At 38.4% G+C, this 17,959-nt stretch overlaps 1 protein-coding gene across 1 annotated transcript; it reads left to right on the plus strand.

Annotated features, from left to right (window-relative positions):
* The first annotated feature begins 10,557 nt into the window (after positions 1 to 10,557).
* LOC131310432 (uncharacterized) lies at positions 10,558 to 11,604 on the plus strand. Its single transcript, XM_058337436.1, has one exon. It carries the CDS (start codon positions 10,646 to 10,648, stop codon positions 11,108 to 11,110), a length of 465 nt encoding a protein of 154 aa, XP_058193419.1. The 5' UTR covers positions 10,558 to 10,645; the 3' UTR covers positions 11,111 to 11,604.
* The last annotated feature ends 6,355 nt before the right edge of the window (positions 11,605 to 17,959 follow it).

Consider the following 17,959-nt stretch of genomic DNA (forward strand, 5'->3'; position numbering starts at 1 on the left):
CGAGTTCGGCTCTATTAAAGCTCATTTAAGATCGATCGACCCGTCTTATTTTCAAAAACACATATTCGTGGTTCGTTAAATTTGCTTAAATAATAATTAGTAACTCTTCAACTTGTAGGAATCGTGTGTCGGCCCTTATTGAGTTTACTGTGGGTGGCTACTTCATCTTTTGCTTTTCTTCTTTTTGTCTCTCTCTCTTTTTCTTTCCCTTCTTTTCTTAATCGTATTTGACACAATAGATTTTTATTTTCGATTTTATATATTTGTCGTAAGTTGTCACAAAGTGAAATTTTGGAGTCATTCCTGACGTCGTCGTCGTCGTCTTCTTCTTCTTCTTCTCTCCTCTAGTTATGCATATTTTCTTAAAGCATCATGAAAATTAACTTCAAAACTGTACTTTGCTACCTGTCTACATAATTTGGAGGGTGAGTTAGTAGACGACACTCCAACAAACTCTAAAAATTCCTTCTTCTTTTTTTTGTCATTTTATATTTTACTAGTGTAAGAACAAATTGATCTCTCTTTATTTTAGATCATATAATTAACAAAACTTCTTGTTCTCATTTGTACATGTAGGAAAAGGATATTTCTAAAATGTAAAAATCAATTTACGGAACAGATATGAAACTCATGTATTTAAAATACAGGAGAACGTTATAGTAATTACGCACTCCGTCCTAGAATAAATGTATAGTCCGCAAAATGATAACTTAAAAATAATACTACGAATTTTCAAGAAAAATATAAAAAAAAATTCAACAATTTACTAAATATCCATGAATTCTTATAATTTATGAAAAAAATTGGATTTTTACTTGAGGAAAATGCATTATTTTAAAGTACTCGTTTGCATACTGAAATTTTATTTTGGGACAGAGGCAGTATTTTTCTTCAAATGTCAACTACGTTTTGTAACTTGTTATGTACAATTATATTAATGTGTGGGGACCCTAAATAGTAGTAGTAGTATACATTGAGAAAACATGTGGCACTCTTCTTTTTTCTTTTCTTTCTTTTTTCTTTCTTTACAATCAGAACATGTGGGACAGCGGGAATATGGTAGGCCAGTTGAGTAGCTTTTCGGAGTGGAAGTCTTATTCTTCTCTCTCTCTTTTTCTCTGTCTTTTTTGTTTTGGTTGATTTGGGATCTATTAAACTAGTAAAAAATATGATTGCACAAATAAGAATTTGGGTGTGGTGGGTGGCTTCTTCTCGAATGATGGTACTTGAGTAAGAATTTGATAACCACTTACGTACTTAGGATGAGAACACCAGACAAGGGGGATCCTGTAGGGTGCCCTAGATGGGTATAGGTTGTTCACTTCGACAAATGGAAACGGACAGTTCGGATCAATAGAAGTTCGGATTAAATCCGAGTCATCAGCATCAAAATGAACGGCTGGATCGGCCGTCCTATAGACCCTGTAGTGCCGGCTGCACTAATTTCCAAATTCGAGAACACCCATGATCAAATTTGTTTGGTGGGTGGTTTGTTTTTCCTCTTTTTCTTCTCTTCAAAGTAATTTCATTTTCGTACCCAATTTCTTTAATTTGTGTCTGTTGCATCTAATTCTATAATTAACTCTCTTTTTCTTTTCTTTTTTATAACCAAGGAACAGCCCTACAGCCAAGCTACAACTGGATCCGACTGCGCAACCCAAACCTTAGGAGAACTAGCACAGCCACACCAATCACGACCCCCCACTTACTATCAGGGTACGCATATGATTGGGAACGCTTGTATATTAGTCATCAATAAAAACAACACATAACTGAGTTCCATGGTCACGGCCAGGGGCGGCTTCATCCCAAAAGGTCAAAGGTTTGGAGTCAGCTTCGCGGAATTTTAGCCATCTGTTTCAGCAATCAATGGTCCGAATTTAAAAAAAAAAACTCTTCCAGCGAATAGTTTTTTTAAAATCCGAACCGTCCAAATATATGGACGCGCGTGATTGAGTGCCGTAAAGTGTGTTCACGGCTCCGACGCGTAAAAAAAGTTTTCTCTTGTATGATATCTATGGGACGGAGAACCACACATAGCCATGTTCGGTTTGGATTCTAAGAGAGGTTTTTTAGAATAATGAGTGGAAAGAGATAGATAGAGAAAATTTATTAAAGACCCTGCACAGAGATTTTGAGACTCCAAAACGAATAAGGATCTGTTGAAACGAACCACTAGACACTTTCGTCCTTGAAAAACACAGAATTGAGGTCTCAAACCCATGCAGAAAACGTGATTATCAAAATGATCCATATGCCATGTGGTTGAGACACAAATAAAGATGATAGCAACTAATTTGTCCTTGATTTTTCATGCATTTGGCAAATGGAAAACTCACTCAGTGCCAGCCCAAAAAGCCTCTACTCTATCACAAATCAAGAGTATATGTACGCAAATTAAAGAAATTGGGAAAGTTACGAAACACACTAAAATGTTATAAATGAATTATAAAATAGGTGCATATGATACACCATTTTAAGAGCTTAAAATCAAGAGTATATATACGCCACATCCAAATCCATGGTGAAAAAAGAATCCGGGCCGAGTATATATCACGTGATGGTGTCACAAGAGCACTTAATAATCTCTCTTTGGTTATGGCATGCACTGACACTGTAACTCTTCTTATGCACCTACTCATAACGTGGATGCCAACTAAAGCCACAATGCACGGCACGGCATTTATAGTCACATCATTTCTCAACTAAAACTTCACTTTACAAGTGGCTAAAACAACACCTTATTATTATATTTGTGTTCATCTTTATCAAATACCGATCATTTTAGTATAATAAAATCGAGATTTATTTACCAAATAGCTTAAAACTCTCAGATTAGATGCAAAGTTTCGATTAGCTAGGCCTCATCTACCAAACCGGCCAATCCTTCATTTTCTAGCTATAAAGTATCTATCTAAAAACCAATTAAATTGTGCCCGAGATGCTGCCAAGCAGCTTCCCATCGAGCAGGTACAAAGCGGCCAATCCGGCCGTTCATCTCAGCACGGACGGCTCAGATCAAATCTGAACTCATACAAATCAGATCCGTTCATTATTTGGTTAAAATCCGAATCATCAATTACCGAGATGAGCGGCCAGAACAGCCGCTCTGCACTGCACTATCCTACTGGGAGATGGCATCTCTCAGTCCACTAAATTGTGTGTAAGAGCACACTTGGGTTTAGGTCCACTAGTTACCACGTGCATGGAGCTTTCATGCAAGATGACACCCCACACCACACGTGAAATGACCAGACACATCATGTTAGGTCATTGGCACATGCATGGATCTTCCTCTACCCTTTATACTATTCCTTTAATTTATGAGAACCTTTTGGATTTTGATCATCGATCTAAAAAATCATGATCTGTCCCAATAAATGAGTTGATTGTAGATCTGTTTGGCTGTAGTTTTTGGGTTTCCACTACCATCAGATATGTTGGAGCCTTGCCTGATTCAGCTAGCAATACCACTTTCTGATCTAGTTGGACAATTTGGGCATGAAAAACGTGTTGCACGACTTTAAATGAAGAAAACCATTAATTGGTGTTCGATCATCTTCTTTTTAATGAATCTGGAGAGATGCTATCGCCAACGAGGGGGTTGGCCGGGTTCGAGACTTCAAGTGGTGAAAATTCAGGACTTTGTCGGATCAGATCATGTTCGAGCCCCTGCAGCTAGCCCTGGCCCTTATTGGGGTTGAACATATTCGATTCTAACATCATTCACACGTGGTGAGACCTTAGCTTCGGTCTTGATAATATATAAGTGCGGTGGCATATCCCATAAATAAAGAGCTTATCCATTTGAGCTCGTAAACTTGACTATTTTAACCATAAGTAGAATGAATTCCGGGCTCGCTTAGAGATTTACCTTCACTAACTCCACGCACATACAGGGCTTTTGAATTAGTCGAGTTGTTCATAAGCTGTTCTAGACATTTGATGGCAAAAAGTTGAAGTATAATTTCTCTCTCCATATAAAGAATTTGCTTTACTATTTTTATTCTCTCTCTCTTCCCTTTCTCCTTTTACTTTGGTATGCACGAAAGACAAAAAATACCTAATAAGAGTACAATAAGCAGTGACGAATCCATGTTTCACTATGTATTGCCCTTTCACTTTCGAAGTTTCTTGTATGCATTGCATAGAAGATAAAAATACTCTATTAAGACTATACCATGCATAAGCAATGACGAATCCATGTCTCAGTCTCTCTCCCCTATTACTTAGGAAGTTTTTTTTTTTTTTTTTTACTGCAAAAGAAATTTTATTAATCTTTGAATAAGAATTACAAAGACTAAAAAGAACAAGGATATCTGGTATCACAATTTGAGACAAACAACCCAGCTAGATTGGCACATTAGGTCCCGAACAATTATATACCATTCAAAATCCGAAAAAGAAAAAAAAGGGGAGAAAAGAAGGGCCGGCTAGGAGCCAACCCAAAGCGTAAAACTTAGGAAGTTATTTGTATGCACAAAACATAAAAATAGCTAATAAGAATACCATAAGCAGTGACGAATCCATGTCTTAAATAGGAGGCGAACCTCAATAATATTCCAACCTTTCGAGCCCAAGTTTCTATAAAATGTTTTTGTTAGATTTCTCAAAAGGTTTCAATGTAAAATTAATTGGTCATAGGTAGAGTAGCATCTAAATTATATTAACCAAATTTGAGTGGACTAGATGAGTAACGTGAGATAAAGTCTAGCACTCCTCCTCCTTTGTAGCCCGGATGCATATGGAGGTATAAACTGATGAGGTAAGGTGATTGACTCAGGCGACCTTTACATGCAGCCCGAATGCACGTGGTATACATGAACTAAGGAGATGATCAGGCGATTGACTCGGACGACGGAGACTTGACCACGCGGAGTGAAGCCACCGGAGACTTAATTCTGATACCATGTTGAATTTCTTGAAAGATTCCAACCAAAACAACACAATTACAGTAAGAAGCTCACTGGAGCTGCGCAAGATGTAAAAGACCCCGGTACTTTCGCTAACCTTACCGAAAGGCATTCTCACAGGGAAAGACAAGAAGAAAAAAGTGGAAGACTGGTTAGGAATTGTGATTGGATGCCCAGGTAGATGGGTACGCATTACATTCAATACGTGATGTTGGATTTGAGGTCCGATGTCAACATCCTACCTAAGAAGTCTAGGGAATTCATGGTGGAGTAACTTCTAGATTACAGAGTAGTAACTAATTTTAGGTGGCCTGGATGAGAAACATGAGATAAAGTCTGAAACTCTCTCTCACATGCAGTTCGGATGCACGTGGACATATGAACTGATGAGGTGAGATGATTGACTTGGACGACCCTCACGTGGAGCCCGGATGCGTGTGGAGGTATGAACTAATGAGATGAAGTGATTTGACTAGTTGTTAGACTTTGTCTCAGGTTGCTCATCTAAACCACCCAAGCTCTTGGTTAATATATTTTAGAAGCTACTTTACCTACTGTCAATTGATTTTAGGTTGGAACATTTGAAAAAGTCTAACATGGTATCAAAGCTTAGTCTTGGATGGCATCACCTCAAGTGATAGTGTCTCTGTAGCCTTGGGTTCCACGTGCATTCGGACTGCACGTGAAGAAAAATATTAGACTTTATCTCACATCGTCCATCTAAACCACCTAAAATTTGATAATAGTATATTTTAGTTGCGGTCCCCCGCCCCTAGATCCATCCATGATCGTAAAGATCAAAAACGCATTTGGCGCACACCCCTAAGAAAACATCAAAATAACAGGTGAGAGGTCATCACTCGCTACGTACACAGCGTACTTAAAATACACATTAGTATCATTTCCACAAGAATAATATACTAGAAAAAACCCTTTACAGGCATTGGGCAATCGTGGGGGTTTGGTCCTCTCAAATGGATTGGTTCGATGCAGTCAAACTATTTATAAAAACCTTCTGGTTCACGAATCTTCTCCCAAGGACGCCCTTAGAGTGGGTTATTTATGGACGTCGATTTCAGTCGTTAGACTGTGTTTCAAATGGTCTGGATTTGCGAACAATCTATTCGTGCGAATAGAATATCCGTGCATTCAAACCATTCAAAAAACAATTCAATGGTTGAGATCGACGTCCGCAAATAACTAAAATAAGGACATTTGTTAAGAAGCCGGCGCCTTTTAGTTTATTGGAGAATTATATCTTTAGTCCTATCAGAGCATCTGCAACTCAACATCCACTATTGTTCCATTTGAGAGGATGAAATTAATATTTTTCAATCAAAAAGTGGATATAAAGAAGTTTACTATTTATACAAACTTCAATCACAAACCTCTATATCTCTATATTCATCTCTATTTCAAAAACTTTTTCACTTTTCCTCCAATCATTATTCAATCTCAATGCAAATCTAATACTTTTTGCATTTTATATTCAAAAAGTGGTTTTAGAGAATCCTCTATTTCTTTTTCTCATATTCTATATATGGAGTACCAAATTTTATCCTTCAAAATAGAGGAGGACATAGAGGATGGGTAGAAGTGGAAATTTGCTCCAAAATAGGGAAATAGACGAAGAAATGGAGGAATAGATGAATGATGGGTTGGAGATGCTCTCAACAAGAAACGTAGAAAAGAAAAAAAAAATTGGTCTCTTTACTTTACTTTTTTTTTGCTTTGGGCTGCACTAAAGAGGTGATATAATAATTGAGCTTGAAAGGAAGAGGAAAGAAGAGAGAGGGAGAGGGGATTAGTAATTGTTCTTAGAGCATGACCATACGGTCTTTAGGAAACTTCTCTTTTACACATTATTGTAAGTTTCACGATGAAGTTAATTTGCTACTCCACACAAATATGCGATGAGGAAGGACTATGGAGCATCACGTTGCGATGCTCTAATAGCACGGAATAATCACTTAGATAGGGGAGTTTGTAATTTTTTTTTTTATTGACTTGACTATACACTTCGATGCACATTTAACTTGTCCCATAGTACACTAATATTCTCTTTAAAATACAGAAATTAAATGATCTTGAACTCTATATCAAAATGTGATCGATATGAGGTCTAACACACACTTGGCAAGACACTTATTAGGTCATGTTCACTTGGATTTTGAGGGAGGTTTTTTAGTGTAATGGGTGGAGAGAAATAGTTAAAAATAATAATTATTAGAGATCTCTAAGACCCCAAAACGAACAAGGCGTAAGAAGTTGTTTGATAAATATTTTGAAAGAAGTTTTTGGGTTAGTGAGTGAAGATATAGATTGGGAGATAAAAATTAATGTACAAGTGAAGACAAAATTTATTGAACCCGTAACTCCATCCTTCCCAATTTTTGAATCTTTTTTTGGGGTTTGTGCCACTTTTTTTAAATTGATTATATCTTCTAATCTATAAAGTTTTTAGGTGATTTTGAAAACTTTGTTTAATAGTACTAATCAAGATTTATCAAATAAGATCTACATTACATTACATATGAAAAGTATTATCAATTGAAAAATGCAACCATTTTATTATTTGATTAAGATGAAACGAGAGAGTAGAAATGGAAATGGAGAGAGTAAGATAGAGGAAGCAGTTGTGAGTATCTGAAGTAAACGTATTGGAAGCAGTTGTGAGTATCTTAAGATGAACAAGGATTCGGCAATTAGAATCTTCGGTCAACTCCAAATCCAGCTCTCTCTCTCTAAGAAAAAAAGAACCCTAGCCTGATCACCGTGGGGGAGGCCGCCGCCTCCCCCTCTTCCTCCCCCCTCCTTCCCTCCTCGCCTCTCTCCTCTCTCACCGTCTGGGCTTCCGAGCTCCTCAGTTTTCGGGCATGCGGTTTGGGTGTACGACTAGGACTCCTTAGTACGGCGTGGCCGGCGGTAGGTGGTTCCCTTGCTCGTTTCTCGCCTGTCATCCTCAGATCTGAAGTCCTCGGACCGGCGGCGAGTCAATAAGGTGTGCGGTTGGGTTGAAGGGGTTTTTTCGTTTTGTTTTTTCTGGGCTTTGTGCCCCTTTCCTCCGGCTGGGTTTTCCCCAGTCCGGCTTTGTTTCCGGTTTGGTTTCTCCAGATCCGGAGGGTGCGGTGGTGGGCAAATAAGTTTGAGTGGTTTTCTTTGATTGTTTGTGTCGGAGACTTGGATTATCAGGAGCAAGGTTCTCAATTTCCAGTCGCCGTGGTCCACGGAGCTGCTCCTTTTCGCTCGGTGCTGGCCGGCGTGCTTATCGGGCATAGATGTTGAGTTCTGAGCTGGTGATGGTTCGTTGTCTTTTCCATCGGCTGATGTGGGCTGCTCCGGCAGTGGTGCATCTCGTTGGTTTGTAGCGGCTGCTCCTCGGTGTTTCTCCCTAGTCCGCGTGTTATGGGGATAGTAATGACCAGCGATGGCAACGTCCTCTCTCGGCTTGGCGGATTTCACCGGCTCGTGGGTTAGCCGCTAAGGCTCTTATCATTTTTGTGCGTTTATTGTAATCCAGGGGTTTGATTTTTGGATTTTTCGATGCTTGTACTCGGGGTGATGTCCCCATGCTTGTGTGGTTTTATCTGTAAATTGATTCTCTGGATCCTTATTCGATAATGGCAATGAAGTTGATTTTCAAAAAAAAAGAAGAAGTAAACGACGTATTGGGGACAACATGCGTATTGGTCCAATTTGGGTCATCCATATTAGACAATGAATGGCTTAGATTGCATCTTAGCCGAACAGATCTCGGCTGTCCATTGCTGTTAGGACGAGATGCAATCTAAGTAGTCCACTTGCTGAGCATGAACAATTCAGATTGGTGTTGTTTGGCTGAGATACAATCTGAACCGTCCATTGCTGAGCATGAACGGTCCACATCGGCCCAACACATACGTTATCCCTGAGTAAACAAGGCAGGTTTTAAAAAGTACTATTCGTTGGAATGTACTCCGAACCTAAAAAATAAATAAAATAAAGAATGGGCCACTTTGTTTACCCGAGAGAGAGAGAGAGAATGGGCCATTATACGACTTGCCGAAGGCATGATTCTCTGCACCCTGCGTTTAAAGCTTCAAACCCACTTTTCCTTTTCCCTTTTTTTCCTTTCATTTATCACGAAGGGAAGTTTTATGTATGAAATCAGGTGTATATCTACCTTAGTAATCTATGGTCTACATCGCCCACCACACCTACTGGGAAGGGCAATCGAACGGTAGGGAACAGAATATATCTAACCCCGCCTGAGTATAAACTTGTAAAAAGTTGGGTAGATAGCCACATCCAACCTCCAATCCTCGATGGTTTGGTTCATTTGTGGACTCTTTTTCGAATTTACTGAAGTGATAGAGATTATTTTTTTAGATCTCATCAAGAATATTCTTTTTATATGTTTTCGGAAGACTTCTTAGAAAAATGGATTTTGGTTCAATGTTCAAAATCGATTTATATTTCATTTTTTTTTGCAGCAAAAGTATGTTCGAAGGCATGTCAATCAAGATTCGATGAACATGATTTTTGACGTGTTTGAAGTTCTTGTTGAGTTCTAAAAATGAGCGACACCAACTAGCTTGTAAAGTCTGGGAAGGACGCACAAACGAGCGTAAAATCTATTTTGGTGATTATAAAAATGGAACAAGAACCCCAAAAGGGTTGGTTTAGTTATAAAGACTTGAGACTTAGAGTGAATTTTTTTCAACTTTAATTTAAATTTTTATATTTTTTCTGAAAAACAATACAGTATGATGTAGAAATTTGACTGAATTTTATAAAGATTAAGAAAAAAACAACGAAAATGACCATGATGAAAAACTCCCGAGAAAATAGGCCGAACTCACCATTGGTGGAACTCCAAAAGTCTCGAGTTTAATTTTACTTGTCAAAATATCCAAATATGTATTGCACCCTTATTAATTCGTATGCATGAATGCGAGCGTGGAAACGGGTTTGAAACTGGAGTACTACAGATCATGAGAGAGAGGATAAAGAGCGAGAGCGAGAACGCAGAGTAATATTGATCGAAAGGCTGAAACTACCAATATTTCAAAAACAAATTATTGAACCGCTCGGATCATCCTTGCGAGATCCAGAGTGGATCATGTGTTTCCGTCGGTTGAACCCCGTTGGTTACCTAAGGATTTCTGATTTCAAAAACAATAAACCCAGAGTAATGCTATAAGTATCGACGGGGTGTGTAGGAATTTTGTACCGACCGGCCGCGTCAGGCCGTCTCCGGCCACCTGAAGGCCGATCCAAGCCGTCCAAAAATTCTAAAAAAAAAAACCGAGGGGGCTTGCACTGGAATCAAAGGCATCCGAGATGCGTAGGGTGCTTGATCCGAATACTCATTTTTCACGTATATACATATATACACAAAAAAGAGGTGCTCAGATCAAACACCCTACACATCTCGGATGCCGTTGATTCCCACGGAAGCCCCCTCGGTTTTTTTTTTAGAATTTTTGGACAGCTCGGATCGGCCATCCAATGGCCAAAGACAGCCCGGCGCGACCAGTCGGTACGAAATCTCTACACACGGTCGGTACCTCAATCATTTTCGATAAAGCCATTTATCGCACCAAATAATCCTTTCACACAGTTTGACCCGAACCCTACTTTCCTCCTCTCCCTATATAAAGCTTTCAGTCCCCCTCTCTCTCTCCTCATCCAACCCTTCATCTCTCCCTCTCTCTCTCTCTCCAAAAGCACTAGCTTTCTCTCTCCCTATCATGGCAGAAACAGCACCCAAACGCCAAAGAGAAGAAACCCATGGTTTCCCTGAAGAAAACGCAGACCCAAAACGCCAAAAATCCTACGACCAAATACTCTCTCTCCTCGAAGAAGAACAAGAACAAGAACCCAACCAAGATTTCTCCTCCATTCTCAAAACCCTCCAACGAGAACTCGACGACGACCCGTTTTCCGTACCCGGGTCCGAGACCGACCCGAACGGGAACAACCCGACCTGGATGGGAGGGGAGGAGAAAGACGAGGCGGAGAGGTTCATGAGACACTTACTGGAAGCGTCCGATGATGAGCTAGGGATACCCCACAGAGTGGACGGTGGTGATGGTGAGGGGATGAAGGGTGAAGATGAGATCTCGTTTTGTGATGGGCTTTGGGATTTGGAAGATGAGGCAGCGAATTATTATTCGTTGATGCAGTCTGAACTTTATGTAGATTTTTGGGAATAATTATTAACACCAGTCACGTGGTACCATAGGCCATGGAACCAAAATGTATGGTGGTGGAAAGACCTCCGGCGAAACCACGTGGTGGTTTGAACGAGGGCCTACGTCAACTTGTGATATTGGAAGGGCTTATGGCTTGGGATGATGTTTCGGGAGCATTGAATAATTTATAGATTTTAAAATTTTGGAAGTTTGAAAAGAAAATAGTAGTAGGAAAAAGTAAGGCGTTTTGGGGGGATTTAGTTTTTGGTCCCTTTCTTTTTGTAAAAATTTGTCACTGTCCACGTCCCTTTTATCTTTTAGATTTGGAATGTAGAAGATAAAGGACAAGGGGTCTAAAAAAATCCGTTACACGGATTAAGATCCGAGTTGTTGATTATCAAAATGAACGATCAGAACAGTAGCTTGGCAGCATCACTGGGTCTTAAAATCTGTACTCCATTGTTCCATTTTTCTATCTTGAAAGCAAAAATATAGAGGGAAAATGTTGATTCTTACCCGTGCATTTCAATCCAAATAAACAAGGACTATGTGGAAAACTTTTACTTTGTTTACATGGGACCAGTTCTCCTCACACAAAAGTTGACGCAAGTTTTGTGTAGGATCTATTTTGGAGTCTCACACAAAGAGCCGTTCAATTTGTTTAAAACATATTTTTAAGGATTTCTGTAAAAAATCAACTCATTCGGTTATCGGTAAGTACTTAATCGGTTCATTCAATTGGTTTCTGTCAACAAATAACACAAATTTTGACACAAAATCTCAACTATTGAAATGAATGGCTGAGATTAGAACTTAAAGTTGCAAACTTCCTCCCTTTGATTTCCATCTCACCTCATCACATTCTCTCTTTCTATCTCTCCTCCTCGTGTGTTCTCTCTCTACATGTATATATGGTTGCTTGATACATTTTTTTTTACAAGGTATGATATATGTTTTCCTAACAAATGGGTGATTAGTGTTAAAGAGGATAAATTAAACTTTTACATTGCTCTAAATTGGAATATATGAGGCAGACAGTGCACAATGCAAAAAGAAAAGGGTAAAGAGGATAAAATGATACGAGAGGGAATTACTGAAATACTCCCTCTGTTCCATTTTGATAGTCCAGTACCATCCGAAATGGGTGGTTAGCCTTGATAAACATTGATGAATATTTAAAATTATTCCATGCATGCCTGCAAAAACAAAGAAGATAGTCCTTTTTTTTTTTTTTTATGTCCCAACATATATGTTCACTTCCCAAAACTACAAAAACGAAATTTGTTAAATTTCATTGTTATCCTTATGTTTAATTTGAATTAAACTTTTACATATTACCAAATGGGAATATGAAAATGAAATGGAGGGAGTAGTTGAAAACAAGTGAGGAGAGGCACGTGACCCCTCTCGTCCTATGTTGGCATCGCTAATGGGCACCGTACTCTTCTATGATATGACCATATATTTTGGTGGGATCTACTCAATTATTACTGGACCTTGCAAAAATGTGTGATAGATAAGAGTGCCGGGACACTACATAAGAGTGCCTCGAGACCACCAATAATTTTTCCGTGGGCGATAAGGACTATCTCATCTAGGTAATAGTAATTATTCAGTCCCCGGGACAAAACGTGGCAGTACCCCAAACTCTTCTCAACTACTCAATTGTGTGGCTTCTATGCACTTTGTGATGTTAACCAACCGAATGTGTGATAAATAAAGAGTTTATGGCACCACGTGGCGGCGCTCCGGAAGCATTAATAGTTTTCCCCCATCTAGCTATAGATAACAGGTGGGACCAAACGAGATCCCCTTATTAATGGGACTGTGACTCAGCATTCCATTGTGTCCACCATGTTCCCCATATCATGATGGTACGAAGCATAAACCGTGATCTACCGCTACAGATGATGTTCCTATGGACAGAAAAAGCTATCCGTTTGCGTAGGCACGTACCTAATGTCTTCTGCTTTTTTCTTTCATATTTTCTTTATAATTCATGTGTCACGGAGTCAGGATTAGTTTATGTGCAGTTCGAATGATCTTGAGCGCTAAATTCCACCGTCCACTTGCAAAGATTCCAATTATAATCGGAGTTCCGTCTGAACTAGCCTCAAAAGAGTTTAAAAAAAAATTTAAGAGAGATTTAGTGATAGGTCCACTATAGACATTTCAAAAGCCCACCACCTTATAGTTTTGTAAAGCCACAAGTCCACACAACCTAAACCCTAGAGTACTCTATGAAAGTGCCTAAAATCTTAAACTCTATGAAAGTGCTTAAACCACTAAAACCCTGTAATAGGAAAGTATACCCTAAAACCCTATAAAAGTGCTTAAACCCTAGGGTACCCTATCCTATAATAAAAAAAAGTGCATCCTAAAATCTTATGAAAGTACATAAACCTTAGGGTATCCTACCCTACTCTAGGGTACCCTAAAATAGACTTGAAACCTTACAAAATTAATAGGTGAACTTGTGAGCTTATGAAGTTTACATAATGAATGTAAGACTAATTTTCTATTTTTTTAATAGGGAAGAAATTGTTGTGCATGTTGTTGAGTCCCCAAACTTTTGTCCGGGCCACATGTTTTCTTGTACCATGAATTTGGGATTATAATTCCGGTGTCAAATGTACAAAATCATAAGGGTCTTCTTTAGATTAATCAAGGAGGCAAGCTGATCGTTCGGACATCTAGTCGTTAAGAAGAATGATAACCTCATTTACTACAAGATTTTGAGAAATATAAGGCCCGTTACGCTTAGATTTATATTTTTTTAAGTACTTATTTTTCACTTTACAAGATAGATTATTCTCTGATAATACATCACGTAAAATGACAACATGTGAAGAAAAGAAATAATACTCCCATCTCAATTCAAATATAAAAACACAGGAAAAGGTTAACGATTTTCACTATCTTTTTCACAATCTGAACTCTTTTGGATGTTTCAGAACATGAAGCCGTCAAAATTAGATTACTCAGATATATGCTACAACTGGAGGCAATTGTAAATCGGATTTTCACTCCCCAACATATTGCCTGCAATCAAATTGAGTTGCTCGCAAGCAACTAACGGTTTGGCTCGTTGTGGATTCAGCACAACTCAGGTAAATTTTTCTAGTAAACAACTCGGCTCAAATCGACTTTTTTTTTTTTTTTTGGCCTCTTTTGATAAACAAGAAGAGCTAAAGTTAGCCGTATCACGGCCATGTAGATAATCCCGATTTTAGGGGCTCGACTTGTATGTACAGTCTTGGTATTCTAACCAAGGACGGAACCAGGATTTTACCCTAGCAGTGGCGAAATGTATACTAAAAAAATTTAGTGGTGGCGAAACTATAAAAGTTTGGCATAAATTTTTTTTTTACATATAATAATTGCATTTTTTAAAATTCTTGTCGTGGCGGTCGCCGCTACTAGACCCCCCCTGATCCCATCCTTGATTCTAACCAAACTCGAGTTCTTAAATGCTAATTGAACTCGAGCTCGAATATTTGGCTTAGTTCGAACTCTTTGAACATATATTTTTAAATTTCGTCTCGATTTGTTTGGACCCTTAATCCTGATAAAGCAAATTTTGTGGGCAGATCGGGTGAAAAACGTGCCACCAAGAACACTATTTTACTTTCTCGTGTTTTTCATGCACTAGCCATCAAGGTCTATTAATAGTGGGATAGAATAGGCTAGCTAGTAAAGTAGAAAATTACCAAATTTAGGGTCAAAATAAGGAGATTGATTGCTACTTCCACTATTAATCACCCCATAGTGGAAGAAAAAGCAGTGTGCAAGGGAAGAAAAGTGCTATTTTGAATGTTGATGTTGTGCTTCTAGAATCATTAACTAATTACTGAAGCACCTTTGGCCAAAAAAATTCAAAATTCTAAGTGGTGGATCAATTAAATACTAGAAATAAGGGACAGGATGTGGTCCATCTGAGTATTTTGTAGGCCCTTCTGAGTTCATTTTGATGATTGAGATTGTGTACATTCAAGAACTCATCAGGAGCTTTTTAACCTTGTCAAAAAGCAAATTAATCAGATATCGATCATAATTAATATGATCCTCGTACAAATGTATTTCCTATTCGATGTCCAATTCATCGATTTGAAGATGAATGTGTATCGAAATCATATTGATTAATCTCTGATCAACATGATTTTTGGTATGATTAATGTTCTCGACGAGATCAAAAAAATATGAATAGTCTACATTGTCGAAATGGGCTCAAAAAGGACTCGCAAAATACCTAAAACTGGACCCCGACCTGTAGAGGACTCTGGTCCGGCCCGAACGTAAAACACTTGCAAAAGCTTTGCCCTTTCAGATACGGTTGTTGTGTGGATTGCAAATGTGAGACTCGTACAGCCATTGTGCAAGAATAGTAAACTTATTAGTAAAGACCACTTGGCCAATCCCTTGGATTTGGATGAATTTCTTTTTGGTTTCTAAAGTACCACTTTTACTAAAGCATTTCAACTGTTGCTAATGCAATGCCTAGTATTTTTTTCCTCCAAACTAGTGAAAGGCTTGGAACTTGGGAGCTTGGTCCCTCGATCACATGTTTCAGGTTCGAAACTACATAGGTGCTCTTGTGGGTCTTAACCCATTAAATGGACCTCCTAATAGTAGACGATGCGACTACTAACACCCTGTGATATAGCAAAACATAAAAGTCCTATTTTCCCTCTCCCTAACTTGATGTACTCTTTGCAACCGAAAGTTTTACCATTCAGACGCAGGTGTTCCGTCCCTAAAGAACATAACTTTTGCAGCGGATACATACCGAAGGGTCGTGGCTAAGAATTTTGCCTTCTCTTATCTTACCAAGCCAAAAAACATACACCACTAGTACAAAAGACGCTTCACGATTGATGTTTTGATAGGAACGGAATTCGGAAGGGTCTAAATAAGAGGCATATTAATTTAGAGAGCAAACTATTTATCAAAATTAAATGGATATCCTCCATCTGCACCAATTTTGAGCTCATGGTATATATGCAAAATCATCATTTCGAGATTGACAACGAACTAGCAATGGCTTGGGTGTGTTTGGAACGCGACTGATGATATGAACCCCAAGTAACACCGGAAATAGCGTGACCAAATAAAAGTGTCACGATGAGTAAAATAAGGAAAAAGCCAAACATTGTACCTTCGCAATGTGAAAATGGTATTTGTGTTGTTTATGATTGTGCTCCTCACCACATTATGAGAGAGAGAGAGAGAGAGAGAGAGAGAGAGAGAGAGAGAGATATTTGTGTTGTTTATGATTGTGCTCCTCACCACATTATGAGAGAGAGAGAGAGAGAGAGAGAGAGAGAGAGAGAGAGAGAGAGAGCACTAAGTTTTTTGTATTATTGGTATGTGAAAATCTCATTTTTCTCTTACTTTATTGTAAGTGACTAATGGGAATTGGATTGCATGGTATGGTCTTAATAGAGTTTTCATTTTGGGAATCCGTGTAATTGGGCTTTAATTGCTATCAGCCAAAAAATTCAAACAACAAATCAATAACCCCATTTGCTGGCACTTATATGTAAGCTAACTTATTTGCTTAAAAAAAGTTAATGAATAATGTTTGGTATCAATTATGAGTAATCACTTAATTAGTCTTTTCTACTTATTTGACAAAAAGAAAAAGAAAAAAGAGAAGAGATTATTCTAAACTCCAATTTGTAAATTTAAAAATACGATTTTCAGAAAGACGCTTAATTCAAGAGTGCTCTATGGAATGATTAATGTTAATCTAGACATTTACTTGATGATACGCTATTCTACAACTTATTTAACAAACAATATGAACTTTTATTTTGTTAGCTTATAAAAAGCTACACCAAACACATCTCCAACTTATTTTACGGTTTTTAAGTGAATAATCAAAATAATCATAATTAGAGAATCTAACTTATAAGCGATAATAAACGTGGCCATAAGATTAAAGAAACTTGGAAAACTTTGGAAATCATTTTGTTTTGTTTTGATGACTGCTATATATCACTAGGCCCCACCCCGAAAGCCCAGAAAGCAATCACTTTGAACACCCTAATTATAAAATAGGGCTCTAGTGAAGATAAGTTGAATGTAAGAGATTTCGACCTAGTGCAATAACAAGTAGTGCGCGCAAACGAACCAGGCAACCTGCGAGTAGCTCCAGGCTCGATTCGGTTTGTTTAATAAATAAATTGAGCTCGGACTCGAATTTTAGGCTCATTTAGTGAAGAAGCCAAGCTCAACACTGTTAAGCTCGGCTTGAAGAAGCTCGACTTGTTTGTGTAGACTCAACTCATAAGTAACTGAACTGGGCTTGACTCGTTTAAAATGAGAAGAGTTCAAGCTCGAGTTTTTGATTATGTGTGTTGCTACGTATAATGAAAAGTAGGTAGGTCTCAATTATTGAAAGTAACTTTGAGTTTCTCGATAAAGCACTTAATAATATCCGATCTGCTAATTTTTGACATAATTATTCTACTCGACTAGCTCTACACAACGAACGTTTTCAATCAATCGGAATGAAACCTGAGCAAATACCGAGTTTTTGGCATACTTGTTCTACTCGACTAGCTCTACACAATGAAGGTTTTCAATCAATCGGAGTAAGATCGAAGCAAATTCCACTCGGCACTGCAAAACAGTGCTACCCGGGGCGAATTTTCCATCCCCAAATAAGCATGCGTACTAACCAAGCTGCTCGCTTGATTTGTTAAATACTATTTGGCTCAGTTGGGCTGATCGTTCATTTACAAACGAACCAAGCTCAAACAAATTTTTTTACACGCTTAGCAAACAAGAAGAGCTTGAGTTAGTCGTCGGTTGATTAGTTGTGTACATAAGTTCCGCTCTGGTGTAGAAACTCGGCTCGTATGTAGA

Source organism: Rhododendron vialii, chromosome 12a, assembly GCF_030253575.1.
Source record: "Rhododendron vialii isolate Sample 1 chromosome 12a, ASM3025357v1".
NCBI classification, from domain to species: domain Eukaryota; kingdom Viridiplantae; phylum Streptophyta; class Magnoliopsida; order Ericales; family Ericaceae; genus Rhododendron; species Rhododendron vialii.